General features: G+C 32.9%; 2 protein-coding genes across 3 annotated transcripts; both read right to left on the bottom strand.

Annotated features, from left to right (window-relative positions):
• Positions 1-829: 829 nt before the first annotated feature.
• Positions 830-6239, bottom strand: LOC109803782 (uncharacterized). Of its 2 annotated transcripts, XM_020365459.3 has the most exons (9): positions 6137-6237; positions 6015-6064; positions 4939-5058; positions 4182-4429; positions 3846-3962; positions 3495-3651; positions 3271-3413; positions 3120-3155; positions 830-2056 (listed from the first exon to the last, which is right to left on the bottom strand). In XM_020365459.3, exons 1-9 carry the CDS (start codon positions 6157-6159, stop codon positions 1445-1447), a joined length of 1506 nt encoding a protein of 501 aa, XP_020221048.1. In that variant the 5' UTR covers positions 6160-6237; the 3' UTR covers positions 830-1444. The 2 variants fall into 2 exon arrangements, with proteins under 2 accessions (XP_020221048.1, XP_020221052.1); XM_020365463.3 differs by lacking the exon at positions 3846-3962 and having other exon boundaries at positions 6137-6239.
• Positions 6240-12362: 6123 nt separating this feature from the next.
• LOC109789528 (SAP domain-containing protein) lies at positions 12363-16596 on the bottom strand. Its single transcript, XM_020348539.3, has 5 exons — positions 16163-16596; positions 14488-15838; positions 14128-14322; positions 13332-13483; positions 12363-13220 (listed from the first exon to the last, which is right to left on the bottom strand). Exons 2-5 carry the CDS (start codon positions 15806-15808, stop codon positions 12747-12749), a joined length of 2142 nt encoding a protein of 713 aa, XP_020204128.1. The 5' UTR covers positions 15809-15838; positions 16163-16596; the 3' UTR covers positions 12363-12746.
• Between the last annotated feature and the right edge of the window lie 1823 nt (positions 16597-18419).

Here is an 18419-nt window from a genome sequence, read left to right on the forward strand (position 1 = left end):
TAAATGTATATTAATAAGGTCTACATTAAATACACTTGCATAATATTGAAGTAAAACTTCAATTATGATGGGAGAACAACACCAATTACACTTAAGGAACTAATATTTAAAGGACAAAACTTAAATATAATTTTTTAAGTATAATAGGTGTTGTTTTACAATCAAAATTAGAGTTTTACCTCGATAATATATATAAATATATATTAATGAGACTTGTATTAAATACCTTTGCACAATATTAAGGTAAAATTTTAACTTTGATAAAAAAATAATACCAATTACACCTAAAGAACTGTATCTAAAGTTTTTTCCTTTGAAAACAACGATCATTTGCATAAAATTAGGAAACAAGAATGTTTAGGCTATGCCTTAGACTTACCTAGTGATAATCACAAATTAAATTTACTTTTTCAGTGTTGATATCATCAATTAACATAATATAAGTAAATTAATTCACGTGACTCGTTTAATTAGTTCTTTTGGTTTTAAAATTAAATCAAATTAATTATGACTAATTTAGTTTTCAGATTTATCTTGTTTTACTCAATGATTTGATCTTTTTTTATCACTGATTTTCTTCTTATTTTAACCTTTTTTATGATTTTATCAAGTGTTTTATACATGTTTTAATATTTTTATCAATTTGAATAAAAACGTATGAAATATATATCGTGATAATTATAAATTTTTAATAAATATAACAAATAATAAAACATTGGAAAAAAAACATTTTTATTTTATATTAAAATAAAGTAAAAAAAAGCTTAAACAATAATGAAATAAAATCTTCAAAAATATAATTTTTATTTTATTATTATTACTCAATGACTTGAACTGTGATAACATAATATTATTCATATTGGATTAATTTCAATTGCCCAAAATACAATTAAAACCCAAATCAAAACAACCCAATTAATAAAATCAAATTGAACTTTATCTTATCATTAACTCGAATCAATACAAATCATAAACACCCTTGATCCTTTGACTGAATTTTCTTTGCAAAATCGGGGGACTGCCTACAGATACGCAGAGCTGCTTTGAATGGCTTTGATGGTGACCAATCTTGTCCGTAGGAATGTGGCCGATGATTTATTTGATTGTCCCAATATAGGACATTACATTAAATAGTTTTCTGTCAAAACACTTTTACTTTATTCTGATTATGTTCTTTTATTTTATATATATTTTTAGGGGGAAGGAATCCGTCCCTGGTTCATGAGATCTTTGTTCGCTTTAGGGTCTAGTGAATTTGTAACTCTTTAAAATCTGTGGACAGGTTAATTTCCTTTCACGTCCCAGGGATACATGTGATAGTCTTGCTTCAACATTTTCCAGCTCCAGTTCCAATGTAGCACTGGCACAAAAAAAAAATTCCAAATCTCTAGAATTCGCTTGTTTAAGTAAATTAATGTTGACTATAGTTGACTTACTGTAGGTCTCAAATTGAATGTTGATGATTATTAGCATAGTACACCATTGCTGGTGGTTGAAGAGGCCGGAAACTAGGAGGTACTGGGGCTTGCTGAGTTATTGGTATTGGTTGATGTGGCGTTATTTGCATGGTTTGATGTGTCAAAGGCACCACATGGGGTGGGGGTGGTACCGGTGGTAATGATGAGATGCTACCATAACTATATGAAGAGATGATCCCTCCTGTTGACTGCACGTATTGCTGGGATGATGGATTACCAAGCATGTGATATTGACCTTGTGGCGAAGGGGCAGCATCCTGCAAGGGTGGTTGGGCTACCAAAGTTGAATATGAATGGTTTGGTGTAGCAATCAACTGTTGTGGTGACATAAACACGTGGGGATCTGAGCTAGGCATTGAACTCTCATGTTTTGATGTGGACTCAGAAGTTAGATTGGCATTTTTTGCCTCTTCTGCTGCAAATGTTGAGAGAACAGAAGCCATGATCAATTGTGATGACGAAGAAGCTGCAAGCTTATCTGCAACCTCAGCAGCAATTGCTGCAGCTGATTTTGCAGTGGTTTCATTATCAAGTAGCTTCCGCATGTTGCAAGCCTCTTCTACTTGTGCTTGAGCAACCTAAATATCGTTAATCAAACATATAAGCATGAAGTTTAAATTTGTCACTGATGTTAGCTAAAACGACCTAAACATATCCATTTTCCAATAGTGAAAGCAGACTCAACAAGTAATATGTGGCATTAAAAGATTAACAATAACTTGTTTACTCTAGAATTGTGTGATGACTGATGGTGCTTTCACCAAGTAATTTTTCAACCAAAAACTGAATTTTTTCTTTATAAATTGATATTATTACACTAACCTCCCTCAAGATTTATGAAACTAACACACCCTCTAGTTTCAGAAATTACACTAATCTTCCCCATTTAAATTTTTATCAGGCAAAGCATCCCCTCCTATTTAAACTTCTTCTAGACACTACTAATCCCTTGAAAATAAACTTTATGGAGATGTTCATGTACGTTTCATAAACTCCTTAGGTGGGGTGGTTGAACCAATGTAACTAGCATTTTAGTATGTGCGATTTATAGGCATGTTTATTATATATAATATAATTAAAATTTTTAGAATCAAAAAAATATAATTAAAATTTATTAAAAAAATTATATATAAATAAATTCTATATTTGAATATATAAATTATATTTAAAATTAGTGTACATAAATATTTTTAAACATATAAATTATATTTTAGATTTATGATAAATAATTTGTTTATAACAAAAAATTAATTTTTATTTATTAATTATTTATTTTAAATATTAATATTTAATTTATAAATAATTATGATAAATAAAAATCAAATTACATAAGAAATTAAAAAATTCCTACAAATCCTTCAGTTAAAAAAAAAACTCCTAAAACTAAAAATACTCTCGTGTAAGATAAAAGTTCGTATTTAATATATAAGAGTTGATTTCTTCCATTACATTACAACTGCCAACACTATTAACACTGTAGTGACTTCACCATATACTGAATTACTTCCTAGAGATAAATGTAGAAGTAATTAAATGGCAACAAACTAGATAAATGACCCAAACATATCACAATCGCGTATGATAAGAAACTAGTCAGAATATGACAACCAACTGTGGAAAAGAATCGTGAATAGCACATACCAGCATCTGTGTACGAATATTCTCTAGTTCAGATTCCTAATACAAATATCCAGGAACAATTGAAAGAAGCGATTAGGAACAACCAAACAACCAAAAATTCAATAAATGTAGTACAAATATAGAAAATATTGGACACAGGCATATAACTTACCTGCTCGTGCAAAGCCTCTTTTAACTGAGACACAAGCGCTACTCTACTTGCTTCAATCAACTTAAGTTTTTCTATGGATTGTTTCAAAAGATTTACCTCCTCCTCTAGTTCCTTTGCCAAAGTTTTTCTCTTAGGATCTTTGGCTGAAAAAGAAAGCAATATTAGAATCCTAACTTCCATAATTCAGGTGTTACTTCTGTTCTGTTCTGTTGTATTATGCTTACCAGCAATGCACACAATATCAACATCTTTTTCCATCTTCCTCACACGCTGAACAACAGTCTTGCATTTACTCATCTCTATATCTTCAACAGATTGTTCCCTAAGCACCACATGAAATGCAGACACTATTTTTTCTGCTGTATCTCCTATGGACAGTTTCTGGCATCAATACAATATCATGGAAGTGAGATATGAAAGAGCCATAGCAATCCTCTATGAAGGATGTAATTATCTAGCATCAATAAAATGATTGAAGTATAAATTGGGGAGAGTACGGAGTGTAATCACAAAGAAACTTGAAAACTCAATCTTAACGATTTGATGGAGTGAAAATCCCTTTTCAAAATTCTTACAGAACGTAACCGTTTTTTGCCAAATTCCAATGATGGAGGTGCATTTTCTCCAAGCATCAGATCTTTAAGGTTTCTAGCCCGAGATCCAAACACTCTCCTTTGCTCCCATATTTCAATCTAAAGTTAGGTAAGAACACAGTTAATAGATCAATATCAGGGTATGCAAATTATATGATCAGCATTTATACGCTATATCTAGAGTTTCAACCAATGTATGAAGAACTATCTCCAATGATTTTATATTCAATTCTTTCAAACACCCCTCTTCTTATTTATTGATTGACATGGTTGTGTTCACTTGTAATACTTGCATCAAATACAGTAAAAAGGGCTTACCAATCTAGATACCACATGGTTTCCATGATTATCACCTTGCTTGACAACATCTTTAAGTGCTGCAGGAAGAACCTTCCAAAACTCTATCACAAATTCATTCCCTTTATGCTTGCTTTTCTGCAGGATGTCATTTGCAAGATATAGAAGGGGGACCCTTTGAACCATCTCTGATTTGTCAAATTGATTTTTCCATGTGGCAATAACCAGTTTTGATTTGCTATGGTGAAATACGCACCAATTTGATAAAGCTATATCAAAAGTTAAGAACAACTTACATTGCATTAATGACTAATACACACAACAACCAAAAAAAATAAGAAGCCTTTTTCCTCTAGGCAAGACCAGCTACATGGATAAAATAATATCATTGTATTCTGTTAACACCAAGATTCCAGAATTGAATTTTGTACTCATTTATATATATGAAAGAAAGCAGTCAAATAAGCAAGAATAATTGAATTAAATAAAAATAAATTAAAAAAAAGGCTTTCTTGCTTGCTTACTTGATTGCTTTCTTGGTTACTTCAGGATAATTTCAAAATTGAATGCAAATTTACAGCTGAATCAAGTAAACTTCCATAAAAAATATTGAATTCATAAAACAATGCAAAGAATTAGGCAAATAGCATTCATTCAGCAACCAAACTAAAACAGTGCAGTACAACCGAAGAGTCAATAATCAAATAGAACAAATTGTTTATAAAGGGTAAAAAAAACATTAATCAAGAGCCACAAAACCAACAAGAAAAAAGGATACTTTCAATGCATTGTTGAGTGTTATTAAGCTTGGACAACTTGTCTGCAAGTATCTGCTCGCTGAAAACACTATTCATGTTCTTCAACTCTTTGCCCTCACGGAGGAATAATCTATGATGCACTGATACGATACGCGTATCGGATACGACACGTATCCGATACAACGATACGATTATTTAAAAATATATAGGATACGATACTTATAAGATACGTGTCATCATATGTATTAATGTTCATACAATATAATAAATGTGTACTTGTAATTTTGATCAAAATTCATAAATATTAAATATATAATTGCTATTTTGCAAATCTAAATTAAAAACATACTTATTGTACACTACTAAAAGTAAATAAATTATAAATCATTTCATCATAAATTACTTTTTATTATTTACAAATAGAAATAATATTACTAATTTCATTCCTTTCTTAAAATTATCTATATAGAAGACAATTTTCATTTACAGTTCATCAAGGACCAATAGTTCTATGTTTCTATATTAAACATGTTTATATATCTTATTTAGCTGTAATAGATATTTCATAATTTTTCAAAAATTTGAACACTTTATTGATATGTATCACTAATAAATATCGGTGAACTATCTGAAAATATCAAAATTGAATAAAACTTTTATAATATTTTTAAAGGCTAGGATACTTCATTGACACGTATCGGTAAAGTATCCGAGAGTATCGTGTCGGATACGTATCGGATATGGATACGAATCGGATACGGATACGCGAAGCAAATTGAAGTATCCGTGCACGAACATTTCATTTTTCCAACACTATAACCCTGCAACATAATTGGGACCCAAACAAACTCCAATGCCGAAATCACTAAAAAAAATGAGAGAAGAAAAGGTTCAAATGAAAATCCGAACAATAATTGAATGCGAAGCATAAAGAAGAATTCAGCAGAAAAAGTAGTAGCAACAATGCTGGGGAATCAAGACTAATTAAATAGACCATGTTTTGGGAAAATTAGAATTCAAAGAGATCTTGTATCCCAAAAAAAAAAAAAAAAAAAAAAAAAACAGTGATAAAGTAACAGAGGGAGAGAGACGTTACCCGGGGAATTAGTGAAGAAGGATTTGTGGTGCTGTGGATTTCGAAAAACCCTAAAAACGAATAATTAATCTTTGCAGATAAAAAAAGATGGGAAAAAGAAAAGATAGAAGAAGATGCGTTACTTGAAGAAGAGGTTTAAGTTCATTTGGCGCAAACCATGAAAATTGTTTCAACGGCGCTGGGCTGGGGGATTATACTTTATTATTTATTTATTATTATTTGGATTCTCTCATCTCGTGTGAATTGAATGTCTCCCTAATTAAAATTTCATACTTTAACTTTAATTATTTAAATTTCCTCTCTTATTTTTAAATAAGGGCATAGATTTTATTGGACAAAAAATGTTACATGAAAATATTCAAAATCTTATGTTTTTAACTAGGTGATGCATTTAAATGATGAGATTAAAAAATTAACTGTTAAAATAATTTATTCAATTTAATCTATTACAGATTATTTATTAGATAAGTCAATTTAGGTAGACTCATTTTTGGATGAGTTTATAAAAAAATAAACTTGACATAGTCCACTATAAGTTGATGGATTATATTGGTTGACTTACTAAAATTGAAAAAAAGATATTTTATAATCTTATTTCTTTAAATTATAGTTATATTAACAATAGAACAAACAAAATTGTAAAAAAAATAAAAGTAAACATCAACTACAGCTAATTTAATCAATTTATAATATCAAATAATCTCAAAGTAGTGACATAAAATGTTAACAAGTAATATCAAATTAATACTAATTATTGTAATTTATAACTAGTAAATATAAATATAGTCAATGATATAAATATATAATTACATAAATTATTTGGGAATCAAAAAAATAAAAATATAAATTACGTGAGACAACTCAACTTGACTCGTGGTGAATCAATTATAAGTGAGTTAGACTAATTTTTTTATTATAATTGGAATGGACCAAATTTGTCTGACTCAAATCAAATTTCAATTCGTAGTGAACTGAATTGATTTACAAGATTTGATTCATTTTGATAACTTTAATTGATATCATGAGTTTGATTGAATATACCAAAGATTGATAACTTCATTTCATTGTTTTTTTTAATCCAAATTCAAATAAATTTTAAATAAATTTAAATTATTATTTATTAAAGTTAAAAACTTACCATAAGAGGCAAACTTAGTGGTACATCATAAAACACTTATTTAACTACTTCATCTTATATTGATTTGTCGATATAACTCCAACTATCCTCATTCTTAATGGTTTGCCAATTTTTTTGTTACTTTTAAAGTTATTTAACTAAAAATTTCCTAATAATATATAGACCAAAGTTGAATTACACATTGTTAAGAAAATTTCATGATTATGTTCAAATTTATATTCCAAATGAGTTACAACAATTTCTTTGCCTAGGAGTTTATTAAGGGAAAAATTCACTTACAACTTTTGATTTACATTTTTTTGTCCAAGTTCAAAGGCTTAAACAACATAGAAATAATAGATGATAATCTTGATATCAATTGTTATTAGTCAATTTTATTTACTTACTTTTTTGTTAATATAAAGATAACAAACTATCTTAACGGGAAAAAAAAGTAAAGAAAATAGATTAATAATTGATGATATCAAGATTATCTTATATTATTATAATTTATTCGGAAGATTATTTAGGTTGTTTCAAGTCAAGATAGTTTATGACATTTGCAATAAGTTTCTAAGCATACTAAACAAATGCTTAAAAGAAAAAATAACTCATCACCTTTCACTTGTAATCTATGTTCTTGATGTTGAGTTACATTTTCTTTAGTATTTGATAACATAAACTTAATATAGATGCATCATACAATGTCCTTAGTTTAACACTTTGTAAAAGACTAACAAATTTTAAAATGGATTGTTATTAGTAAGTTTAGGAGGAAATAATCACATAAATTGCAATATTCAAGGTATGTTGATCCTTTAATGGTAGTCTACCAAGTTTCACAATTAACATTAGTTAACAAAAGTGATAACAATCTGTGTTCCTTACTCAAGTTGTCTGGAGTTCAATTCCTGACCTTAAATATGAATTAAATTATATTAGGGAAGAATAATTACGTTGTGCGCTTACCATCTTCAATAGATATTAGTCACTACTTTTAGCAACATATACTTCATATCAATACCATGATTACCAAAAAGATTTTAAAAAATTCTACCATGTTTAACGATGATGGAGGTGTGTATACATACAAGAACTATAAAAAAAATAAAATAAAATAAAATAAAATCATATTTTTTTTCAATCAAGATCAACAAAGTTTTTTTTTTTTTTGTGTGTTACAAATGAGCTAAAATGTAAAAGTAAAGAAAAGAAAGCAACAACAACAATGTGAAATTATCTAGGTCTAGACTTCCCAATACGCGGTATACAAGTACCTATAACATCTACTTCTAAATTCAATAATAGATAAGTTGGAGTTTTTTTCAACAGTTGAAGATCGATTGAAGATGACAAGTCCTTCTGATGGAATCATGCCTAGGAAGGCAAGAGGTGACATATTGAAGGAGCCAAGAGGAGTTGGCTAGACATGAAGGTTTGGGCCAGTCAGGGCCCAATAGGCCTGATGGGCCTGGGAAGGCCCAAGTTGAACTTTTCATGGGCCATATTTTGTTATAGCTATTTTCATATGTTTTGTATACATCATGTTAGTATAGGTATCATATATTTTGGTCTTGTATTTTGGACCACATAGAGTAGCATTTTAGGTTTTAGGCTTGTTGGGCCTAGTTTTGGGCTTCATGGGCCTTTGGGCTTTTGGTACCCAATATTGGGCTCATTTTCATTCTTGTAATTTTTCCTTTCCATTGTATTTGTTTGACCATTGTATTTAGGTCATTAGATTAGGAAAATACAAGGAATACTAAAGTAGGCTAATTAGGTTAAATTAGGTTTAATTTGGAAGCCATTTAAGTTACATTTGAGTCACATGTTTTGCACCTTTGGTGGCTAAACATGTGACCTCAAATTAACCCTAAATGACACTCCAAATTACACTTAGATGCACCTTAGGTACCTGAATTTTCGGAGTAGCACATGGGAGCCAAAATTTGAATTCAAATTTCAAATTTGAATTCAAATTTTGGGCGCCACATGTCACCTTTTGATTTAGGCACCCAAAGTGTGCAAAACCGTGCTTACTAAAGTGTTTCCTTCACCATTTTGTATTCACTTTGAATATTATTGAAATTTGAGAGCCAAGTGCCGAGTTTCTTCAAAGTCTTCTAGAGAGAGAGTGAGCTTCACCTTTAGGAATTCATTAGGATTTCCTTCTCTTTGAGTGTGAGCTTTCTCTTGCATCTTGAGCTTGGATACTTCCATCCAAGGCTTTAGCCTTCATCATCCGTGTTCATTCATCCTTCAAGCTTCATTTCCATTCGGTGTTATCTCCTTAAAGAGGATCCGTGGCTAGGAGGAGCTAAGGAGAAGAACATCCATCACTTCTCCCTACTTACTTCCATCAATTTTGGCAAGAGGTGACATATTGAAGGAGCCAAGAGGAGTTGGCTAGACATGAAGGTTTGAGCCAGTCAGGGCCCAATAGGCCTGATGGGCCTGGGAAGGCCCAAGTTGAACTTTTCATGGGCCATATTTTGTTATAGTTATTTTCATATGTTTTGTATACATCATGTTAGTATAGGTATCATATATTTTGGTCTTGTATTTTGGACCACATAGAGTAGCATTTTAGGTTTTAGGCTTGTTGGGCCTAGTTTTGGGCTTCATGGGCCTTTGGACTTTTGGTACCCAATATTGGGCTCATTTTCATTCTTGTAATTTTTCCTTTCCATTGTATTTGTTTGACCATTGTATTCAGGTCATTAGATTAGGAAAATACAAGGAATACTAAAGTAGGCTAATTAGGTTAAATTAGGTTTAATTTGGAAGCCATTTAAGTTACATTTGAGTCACATGTTTTGCACCTTTGGTGGCTAAACATGTGACCTCAAATTAACCCTAAATGACACTCCAAATTACACTTAGATGCACCTTAGGTACCTGAATTTTCGGAGTAGCACATGGGAGCCAAAATTTGAATTCAAATTTCAAATTTGAATTCAAATTTTGGGCGCCACATGTCACCTTTTGATTTAGGCGCCCAAAGTGTGCAAAACCGTGCTTACTAAAGTGTTTCCTTCACCATTTTGTATTCACTTTGAATATTATTGAAATTTGAGAGCCAAGTGCCGAGTTTCTTCAAAGTCTTCTAGAGAGAGAGTGAGCTTCACCTTTAGGAATTCATTAGGATTTCCTTCTCTTTGAGTGTGAGCTTTCTCTTGCATCTTGAGCTTGGATACTTCCATCCAAGGCTTTAGCCTTCATCATCCGTGTTCATTCATCCTTCAAGCTTCATTTCCATTCGGTGTTATCTCCTTAAAGAGGATCCGTGGCTAGGAGGAGCTAAGGAGAAGAACATCCATTACTTCTCCCTACTTACTTCCATCACCTTCTTTGCTAGAGAGTGTGCACAATAATTACCTTATTGAAGAACATATTTGAGAACACAATTCCAATCTCTCGCTAACAACCCCTTGATATACTCCAACTAAGCTACATATTTTGTAGTGATAACAAGTTGTACCATGAACCAATTGGACCAAGTATAAACAGTCAGTCTAACATCCCACATGAGAATAGCCCTTATCCTAGCAAAGCTCCAAACCTTTCATAAGCGTCAATACTTCTGCATAAATATTATTGTTAATACCCAGGCTACCATCACGTTCAAAGTCACCCACAAATGACCTAGAGGGATCTAGGCTACCACACGAGTATTACCATCTAACAATCCCCCTTCTCGTCCTATACACTCATAAACTTGTTTGATGCAAGTGTGTCAAGCCAAGATACTTACTTGCAACATATAAACAAGCTCAATTTTACTTTTTGTTACGTGTTTTCCAAACCACCATCATTATAATGAAAACGATCGTCTCATGCCTCAAGCCTAATTTTTACATTCAATCCTTAAAAGATTGTTGACCCTTCGTAGTGACGAGAAGGCTTGATCAAGCACTATCCATAACTGACAAACTCTAAGACTTATTAAGTATAGAGAGATTAACCTTTAAAAAAATTATAAAAAAAAATTATTATACTAGAGGGATCAATCTCTTGACAATGTGAGAATTAAAGAGAAATTTCTTTATAAATAAAATTATGAACACATTATTCTTGTAAATGTGATTTAGGGATTAAATAAATAATTTTTTTAGAACAAAAATGCCTAAAAATATGATTGAAGTAAAATTTATTAAAAAATTAAAATAAAAAATTACAATAAAATATTGTTAGATATGAAAGCCAAAATAAACTTGGCTAAAACTATCTATTGAGATTCCTTTGAATATGTTTGGTAAATATGCGATTTATTAGGAGTTAAATAGTATCACGATTTTGATGGTTTACAACTTTTAACATACCAAAAGACATGAATTCCTCTCATTAGTTGATGGTCACAACTATAAATATTACGTGTGTAACTTTTTAAGTAATCCACCATCAACTAATGATTTTAGTCATTCATGCATAGTTGCAGAATATTGAACAAAATTTCTGATGTTCTTGAAACAATTTTTGATGAATGACTAAGATTATTAGTTGGTATTCACAAACTATCATTAATGCTGATAGCGAAAACAAAAAATATCTCCAACCCCCTTATCCACCATAAGAATAAGAAATAAAAAAACTCACGAGTATCAATCTATACTGTTAAACAATTTTACCCTTATAACTATTCTTTTATAAATTACAAACTTTTTCATTTTTTTTTTAAATTTCACTTCATTCTTTTAAAAAATTTCACTTCATTTTTTTTTTTTAAACTCCACTTCATAACAATGTTTTTTTATTAACCACCCAGTTTTATATAATTTTATTATTTATTATTTTTAAAGATAATTTACGGAGGCACGTCCGCTAGTTTTAAGATTGGAGGTCCAACTTTCCCATTTTCATTAAGTTTAGGCGGTTGTGATTTACCCTTGCTAAAACGGTATCACTATAATAGATTTCCACAACTGCATGTGCGAATAATGTTCGCACTACATATCTACTGTTAATACCAAGGTCAAGAACGATGAACAAATCTTAAACAGGCTTTCGTTTTAACAGTTTTCCCTTACATTTACCTAAGTCATATATTATAATAATAATAATAATAATAATAATAATAATAATACACGTCATATATGATGATTTTAATGAAAGAAATACATTCTCCTCCGGAAAGATGAATAAATATGCTACTCAACCTTCCTACGGTGGTAGACCTACTGCTGTATTTTAAACAATCACGAGGCTCGAAGAAAGAGTATGGTCAATCCACAGACTAAAAAATAAATTGACATTCAGCAAACGAAAATACGTGGGAAAAAAATAAAAAGCAAGGTACTTTAAACAAATTACGCATCTTGGGGGGGGGAGGAGAAACATAATCTAACGTCAAGTTTTTCCATAAAAGTTGAAGTTTCTGGTGAAGGTTCACTTAGCCTAGTTCAAACAGTGGGGAAAATCTATCAACCCCTGTAGCTCTTAGATCACGACGGTTCTAAAACTAAATAAATATAAGTCTCAATATGCATTGGCAACGCAATTTCTTCCCGAGACAAAACACCATCAGATCCGCCAAGAAGCATTCACAATAATTCCATACCACGCACAATGAACAAAAATAGCAAAATCAGTAAAAGATTCCAGGGAAGAATTGCAGGCTAATGCCCTACATACTGCCTCATGCTTTTACCCTGTGCTGCAAGTTTTGCGGCAACTTGCTCTTCAGACAAAGGTAAATAGTAGATCCGAGGAGTTGCTGTGGTTTTGCGGAATAGATCATCCAGAGTGACAATAGGTGGATCAACTTTCTCAGGAAGGGGTGGTGGAGATGGAAGCCGCTCTCTTGCTACTGGAGGGGTTTTTGATAATGGGGGTGGAGGTGGGAGCGTAGCTGGAGCTGGATGCTGCTCCCGGTGCAGACGGGGTGGAGGCTCTGGCTGTGAGGAGGGGGGTGCAGGAGGAACTGTTGGAGCAGTGCTGACAGAGGCAGCCTGAGTAGGAGGAGGTTCTAACTTCATCTTCACTTCTTCAGGATCAACATACTCAGCAACTAAGAGACGCCCACCGTTTGGTGGCCATTGCAAATTATACACAGCATTTCTAGTCTCGATAGCCTCTTCCACAGACGAGTACTATATCACCGGAAATCAACAAAACATTACTTAGAACCAAGTGAAGAATATAATTAAAACATCACGAAGGAATTTACAGCTGCAAGAAGACAGAGAAAAGAGTTGTCTTACAGTAACATAGCAATGGGTCTTTATTTGGTCCATCCAGAAACTGCTGACATTCCCAGTCTTACCAAGAAGTTCTTGCACTGCTTTTAGGGTAAATGGACGGAGGAAACGATCAATCCTGAGGGAATTAGTTGGGGAGCTTTGTGATGGTGGAACTGCCAAAAATTAAAATAAAAACATTATTTAAACTTGAAAAGCAGAGACATAAGTTACAACACATGCCGGTATGACACAAATGCAATCCATAAAATAAAGATGTTGTACAGCATACATAAACAACATACACCTATGTAAGAAGAGAGAAACAAATATTTTCTGAAGTTGCTCAGGTGTATTTTCGACCTAACAGAATAGACTTACTTTTATTCAAGAGTATTACCAAGATAATTAATAAGACCATTTACAAGAGAACAATTAGGATACCACCACCACTTCCTAAGATGTATCAAGGCCACTTGAAAAAAATAAACAGTTAAGCTCTTATCCCCTAAAATATTCATATTTCAAATTCCAACAACATATGTAAAAGCATACAAAGACCTAGTCTTGTCTCAGTAAGTGCAAAAGTGCATGAAAAACCAACAAACAGATAAGTGTCCATCGTCAGGGGGAAAAAACTCCACAAATGCATTTAAGAATATAAGATATGTGCTTTGAGAAGTGTCCACGATTAAAATTTGGAAGTGCCAGGAATTTATTTATTTGAGCTGCAAGCTAGGAATTGAAATTTGATCTTCAGTAATACCATTGACACATCAGAAACAGGAGCATCAGTCTAATCAGAACAGTGTTAACTTACCAATGCGTTCTTTAGGTGCATCATCAGAAACAGAGGAATCAGACCTAGAGAAGTTGCGTTTCAGAGCAATTGGCTCATCTTTAGGTGTAGTAGCAGGTCTGGGAGTAGTGCTTTGTGGTTCTGGACCTTTAACTGTTTCAGTGTTCCACCTGCGTTGCCTTTTTGCAGGCTCATTGTTCCCAACTGATGCTTGCTCTGCGGCAAAATATTCCAAATAATACAAGGTGATTAAAAATAAAGAAAAGAATAATAAAACAAAATGCCAGCAATGCAACATATAAGTGCACATAATATTTAATTTCCCTTCAGGAGTACAACCATTAAACAAAAAGTGTCCATTTCAGAGAATATGTTGCTTACCATGAAATTTTCTTTTCTCAGCCGGGGCAACAGGACTAATATCAACATCTTGGCTGGTATCCATTTTTTCTGCAGATAGACCATCTCCCACAACTATAGTACTAATTTCCTCCTTCACAATAAGCTTTTCAATACTCTCTACTTTATCAACATTAAACTTAGAATCAATTTGCTTAGTCTCAGGCAAATCCTCTTCCATGGAATCATCACCAGAACTTCTGTCCAAGTTCAACTTTTCTGGATACCCCACATCATCACTGCTATTGGTCTTGTTCAAGTCTGGACTTGAAACATTATTGATATTTTCTTCAACAGAAGCCTTTTTCTCATGCAGCCCTCCAACATCCATTGAATGAGATTCATCATAAACAGGTACATTTCTGGATGATGGTTCTTCCACCATCTCCGGCCTAACAATATCTTGTTCTAATTTGACATTATCAGTAATTATAGTATCCTTTAGTTCATTCTTTTGATTAATTGACACAGAATCAGTAGAAATAGAATCAGATTTTACTTGAGACCCTAAACTAGGGTTGACCTCAGATACCTGGTTTTCTGGGACAGAAGAGTCGGGCACAGGATCCTCATGCAAGGGCTTTGTGTCACAATCCATTTGGGGCTTTGTGTCCTCATCATCCAGCTGCGCCTTTGACTCCTCATTCTCCAGCTTTGCTGCTGAATCCTCATTATTCTTTTCTGCACGATAAGAATCCTCACCACTGGCTACTACTTCTGTTAGTACACACTTGGCGACGGTAATGGTGGTCTCCACACTAGACGTATGGTCAGTTGCCTCCTCTCCCACATTTGCAGAATCTCCACCAGCTGGAAAACCCTTATGTTCAACTTCTTCCTCCATGGCTGACACACTATTATTAATGTCAACTTGGACAGTATCACCATCCTGTTTATCATTCTTATCACTGTCATGATCCACAACCTCCGGAATCTTTTCCACACTTCCAGTTTCAACCGGTTCAACTACACCACTATTCCCCTTTTCAACAGCTTCAAGTGTTTTTGCATTGTCCCTGACAGTTGTATCAACCACTTCAGCATCCGCATTAACCGCCTCCGATTCTTTTTCCCCATCTACATGACCATCGAATCCATTGGCCTCGTCCTTCTCAGCAGCATCATCCTTGTCAGAAGCCTCATCAACCTCCCTTTCAAGACGAAGGGCTTCATCCAAACGCCTGATCAAATCATCCTTCAAACCTTTGGCACTTAACCTCCTCCTCTTCAGCTCATCTCTCAGCTCTGTAACCTTCCACTGATTAATGGAACGATTGTCGAGAATCTGATATTTTGGCGACATTGTGTCCAAACAAAAATCACCTTCCTTAACCTGTCATCAATTAAATTCATCACAACAAAGGAACAAACAATCTATCGATTCAAACAACGACAGGGTTCATCCCAAAATCACTGTAAACTGAACCGAATGTGAAAAAGAAAATACCGCATACAAATTATTTGATAAAACTGCAACCTGGATAAAAGATTTTGGTACGGAAAGAGAAATGAACCTCAAAAATGAACAACGGTAAGATCGAAGAGAAGCATGCAATTTCAAAAAGATAATCTCTAAAAATGAAATGAAAAACAATTTATAAATAAAAAATAAAGATACTTATATGAGGCGAGAGAAGGAGAAGGGATAATTACTGACAATGATGATAGTTTGTGGAGAATCTCGAAAGAGGCACGCTCAAGGAAACCCTAATTTGATAGAAGAAAAGGGGGCAGCAGAGGAGAAAAACAGAGAGGCATGGAAGGTTAGAGTCCCGAAGCGAAGAACCAAAACGAATGCACTCTCCTTTATTACTCTTCCTATCCCTTTCTTCCTGAAAACACCGAAGCAGAAAAAATGTCCACAAAAAACGAAACAAGAGAGAAATTAAAATTCAGTATCAGCAAATGCTTTATCCAAAACAAATATAAAGAAAGAGGATGAGATTTTCTGGAGTGAGAAATTGCTTCTCTAAATCTTTTCTAGGGCTTTTTTTTTTTGTTGGTCGAGGGTTCTTTTTTCTCTGTGGCGATTGTGTGCGCCTTTTGTTCCGTTCCGTGAGGAACCCTGGAGTAATACCGAGTGGGTCTCGTTTCCACAGCGGTTCGTAACATTAAGATTTGCCTATTCTATTGTAATCCCGATAATACCCCTCACACGTGCCTTCAAAGTAATTGGGAATTTCTTATCACCAGGCCTGGGCTTTTGTACCTCATATGGGCCAACTTGGAATACTTCCAACCATTTTGACGACTCAAGCCCAATCTGTGTACGAGGAACATTCTATTTGATTAATGATATTTACTTTTTTTAATATAAGTACATCTCCTTTTTTTATTAAACAAAATTTTAAAATACTTTAAATTTTTTATATTTTAATTTTTTTAGTTTACACCTCTAACAATTTAATTTAGCATTTTTTTCTTTTTTCACGGATACCTCTTTTCCTTTACCTTTCGATTTTCACATGTTGTATTTTATCTTTTCTTCACTCTCCATTTATTTCAGTAGGTAATTTTATTTTTTTCGTTCTTTACATTACTATTTTCTCCCTTTTCTTTCAATTTTCACATTATTACTCTCTCTCCTCTTTTTAGTTTTTCATGCATCCAAAATATAAAATTGAGGCACAAGTAACTTTTTCGATAATGTTAAAAGTGTTGTTGGATCGAGCGCTTACCACTAGGCCAAAAGCTATAGCTGATAGTCAGGACGCAACTCTTTCTACTTAAGAGCGTAGCAGCCCAAGCGCCATGATTCGACAGTGACTTGGCCCACCTAGCCTCCGCCACGGGACAATTGATGCAACCCGCAACAACTTGTTAGTCCCTTAGCCTCAATTAACTTAAGAGGGGGAGTGAATTAAGTTTACTAAATTTCCTCTTAAAAAAAAACTTTTCCAATTACTTCTTTATCAATTTATTTCCTTAGACAAATTTGAAGGAATGAATGATGATGCAAACTACACAATTATAATTAATAACAAAAAATTAAAAGTGTAGGAATGAAGATTTGCAAACTTGATTTTATACTGGTTCGGCCAATCCTGCCTACATCCAGTCCTCAACTCTCCCACTTGAGATTTTCACTACTCTTGTAAACCTTACAAGAAAATGAATCCTCCAACACCTCAGAACTCCCTTTCCTTGTGTTGAGATTCAAACACCAACAAGGAGAAAAACCCTTTTCTCCTTTACAGATCAACAGATCAACAGGGTATTACAGAATGACTCTCTTTAAAAAGTAGATATTACACTTTCTAAGAACTTGATGAACTCTTTAGATAATTATTTGCAAATGATTTTGGCCAAGTAGTTTTTGTAAATGATTTTCACAATAGAGTTCGTCACCTTTCTCTGAAAAATTATAGGTATTTATAGACAATTATATCTTGAGTTATGTCTTTTCATGAAGAGTTGTAACTCTCTATAATTTTTCAGAAAATAGGCTCTGGTAATCAATTACAACGGTTTAAGTTCAAAATGTTTGAAACGTTGTATAGTTCAAATTCGAATTTTGAAAATTTCTCTTCTGGTAATCAATTACAGTCAGTGGTAATCGATTACCAGAGAGCATTTTAACATTTTGAAAGATTTTCTTTCTCTGGTAATGGTAATCGATTACCAGAAACATGTCACTTGTTTTGGCTTATGAAAACTTAAGATATAAAGACCTTCTATTTTCCAGTTAAAAATATTTTTGTTTAATCTTTTGAATACTCTTTTTTGCTTTCTTTTCAAACAACTTATTCTTATATTCAAAAGTATTAAGTTTAGGTTTTCTTGAAATTCTTATTTTAATGGTCAAGTCAAATTTGCAAATTCTAAAAGTTCATTTTACATACTAAGCTAAGCAGTCAAGACTTATCTAGTTATTACTTGAGATCTTGCTTCTTGATCAGCTTGCTTTAACTTGA

Source organism: Cajanus cajan, chromosome 3 (assembly GCF_000230855.2).
Source record: "Cajanus cajan strain Asha chromosome 3, NIPB_CcT2T_4, whole genome shotgun sequence".
NCBI lineage: Eukaryota > Viridiplantae > Streptophyta > Magnoliopsida > Fabales > Fabaceae > Cajanus > Cajanus cajan.

Excerpts from the sequence above, each read along its gene's own strand:
- LOC109803782 (XM_020365459.3), bottom strand. The coding sequence starts at position 6,159 with ATGAACTTAAACCTCTTCTTCAA. Across the intron at positions 3,963-4,181 it reads ACCATGTGGTATCTAGATTG|ATTGAAATATGGGAGCAAAG; the intron begins GTAAGCCCTTTT and ends ACCTAACTTTAG. Across the intron at positions 3,652-3,845 it reads GCAAAAAACGGTTACGTTCT|AAACTGTCCATAGGAGATAC; the intron begins GTAAGAATTTTG and ends TATTGATGCCAG.
- LOC109789528 (XM_020348539.3), bottom strand. The coding sequence starts at position 15,808 with ATGTCGCCAAAATATCAGATTCTCGACAATCGTTCCATTAATCAGTGG. Across the intron at positions 14,323-14,487 it reads TGAGAAAAGAAAATTTCATG|AGCAAGCATCAGTTGGGAAC; the intron begins GTAAGCAACATA and ends ATTTTGCCGCAG. Across the intron at positions 13,221-13,331 it reads AGACCCATTGCTATGTTACT|TACTCGTCTGTGGAAGAGGC; the intron begins GTAAGACAACTC and ends CCGGTGATATAG.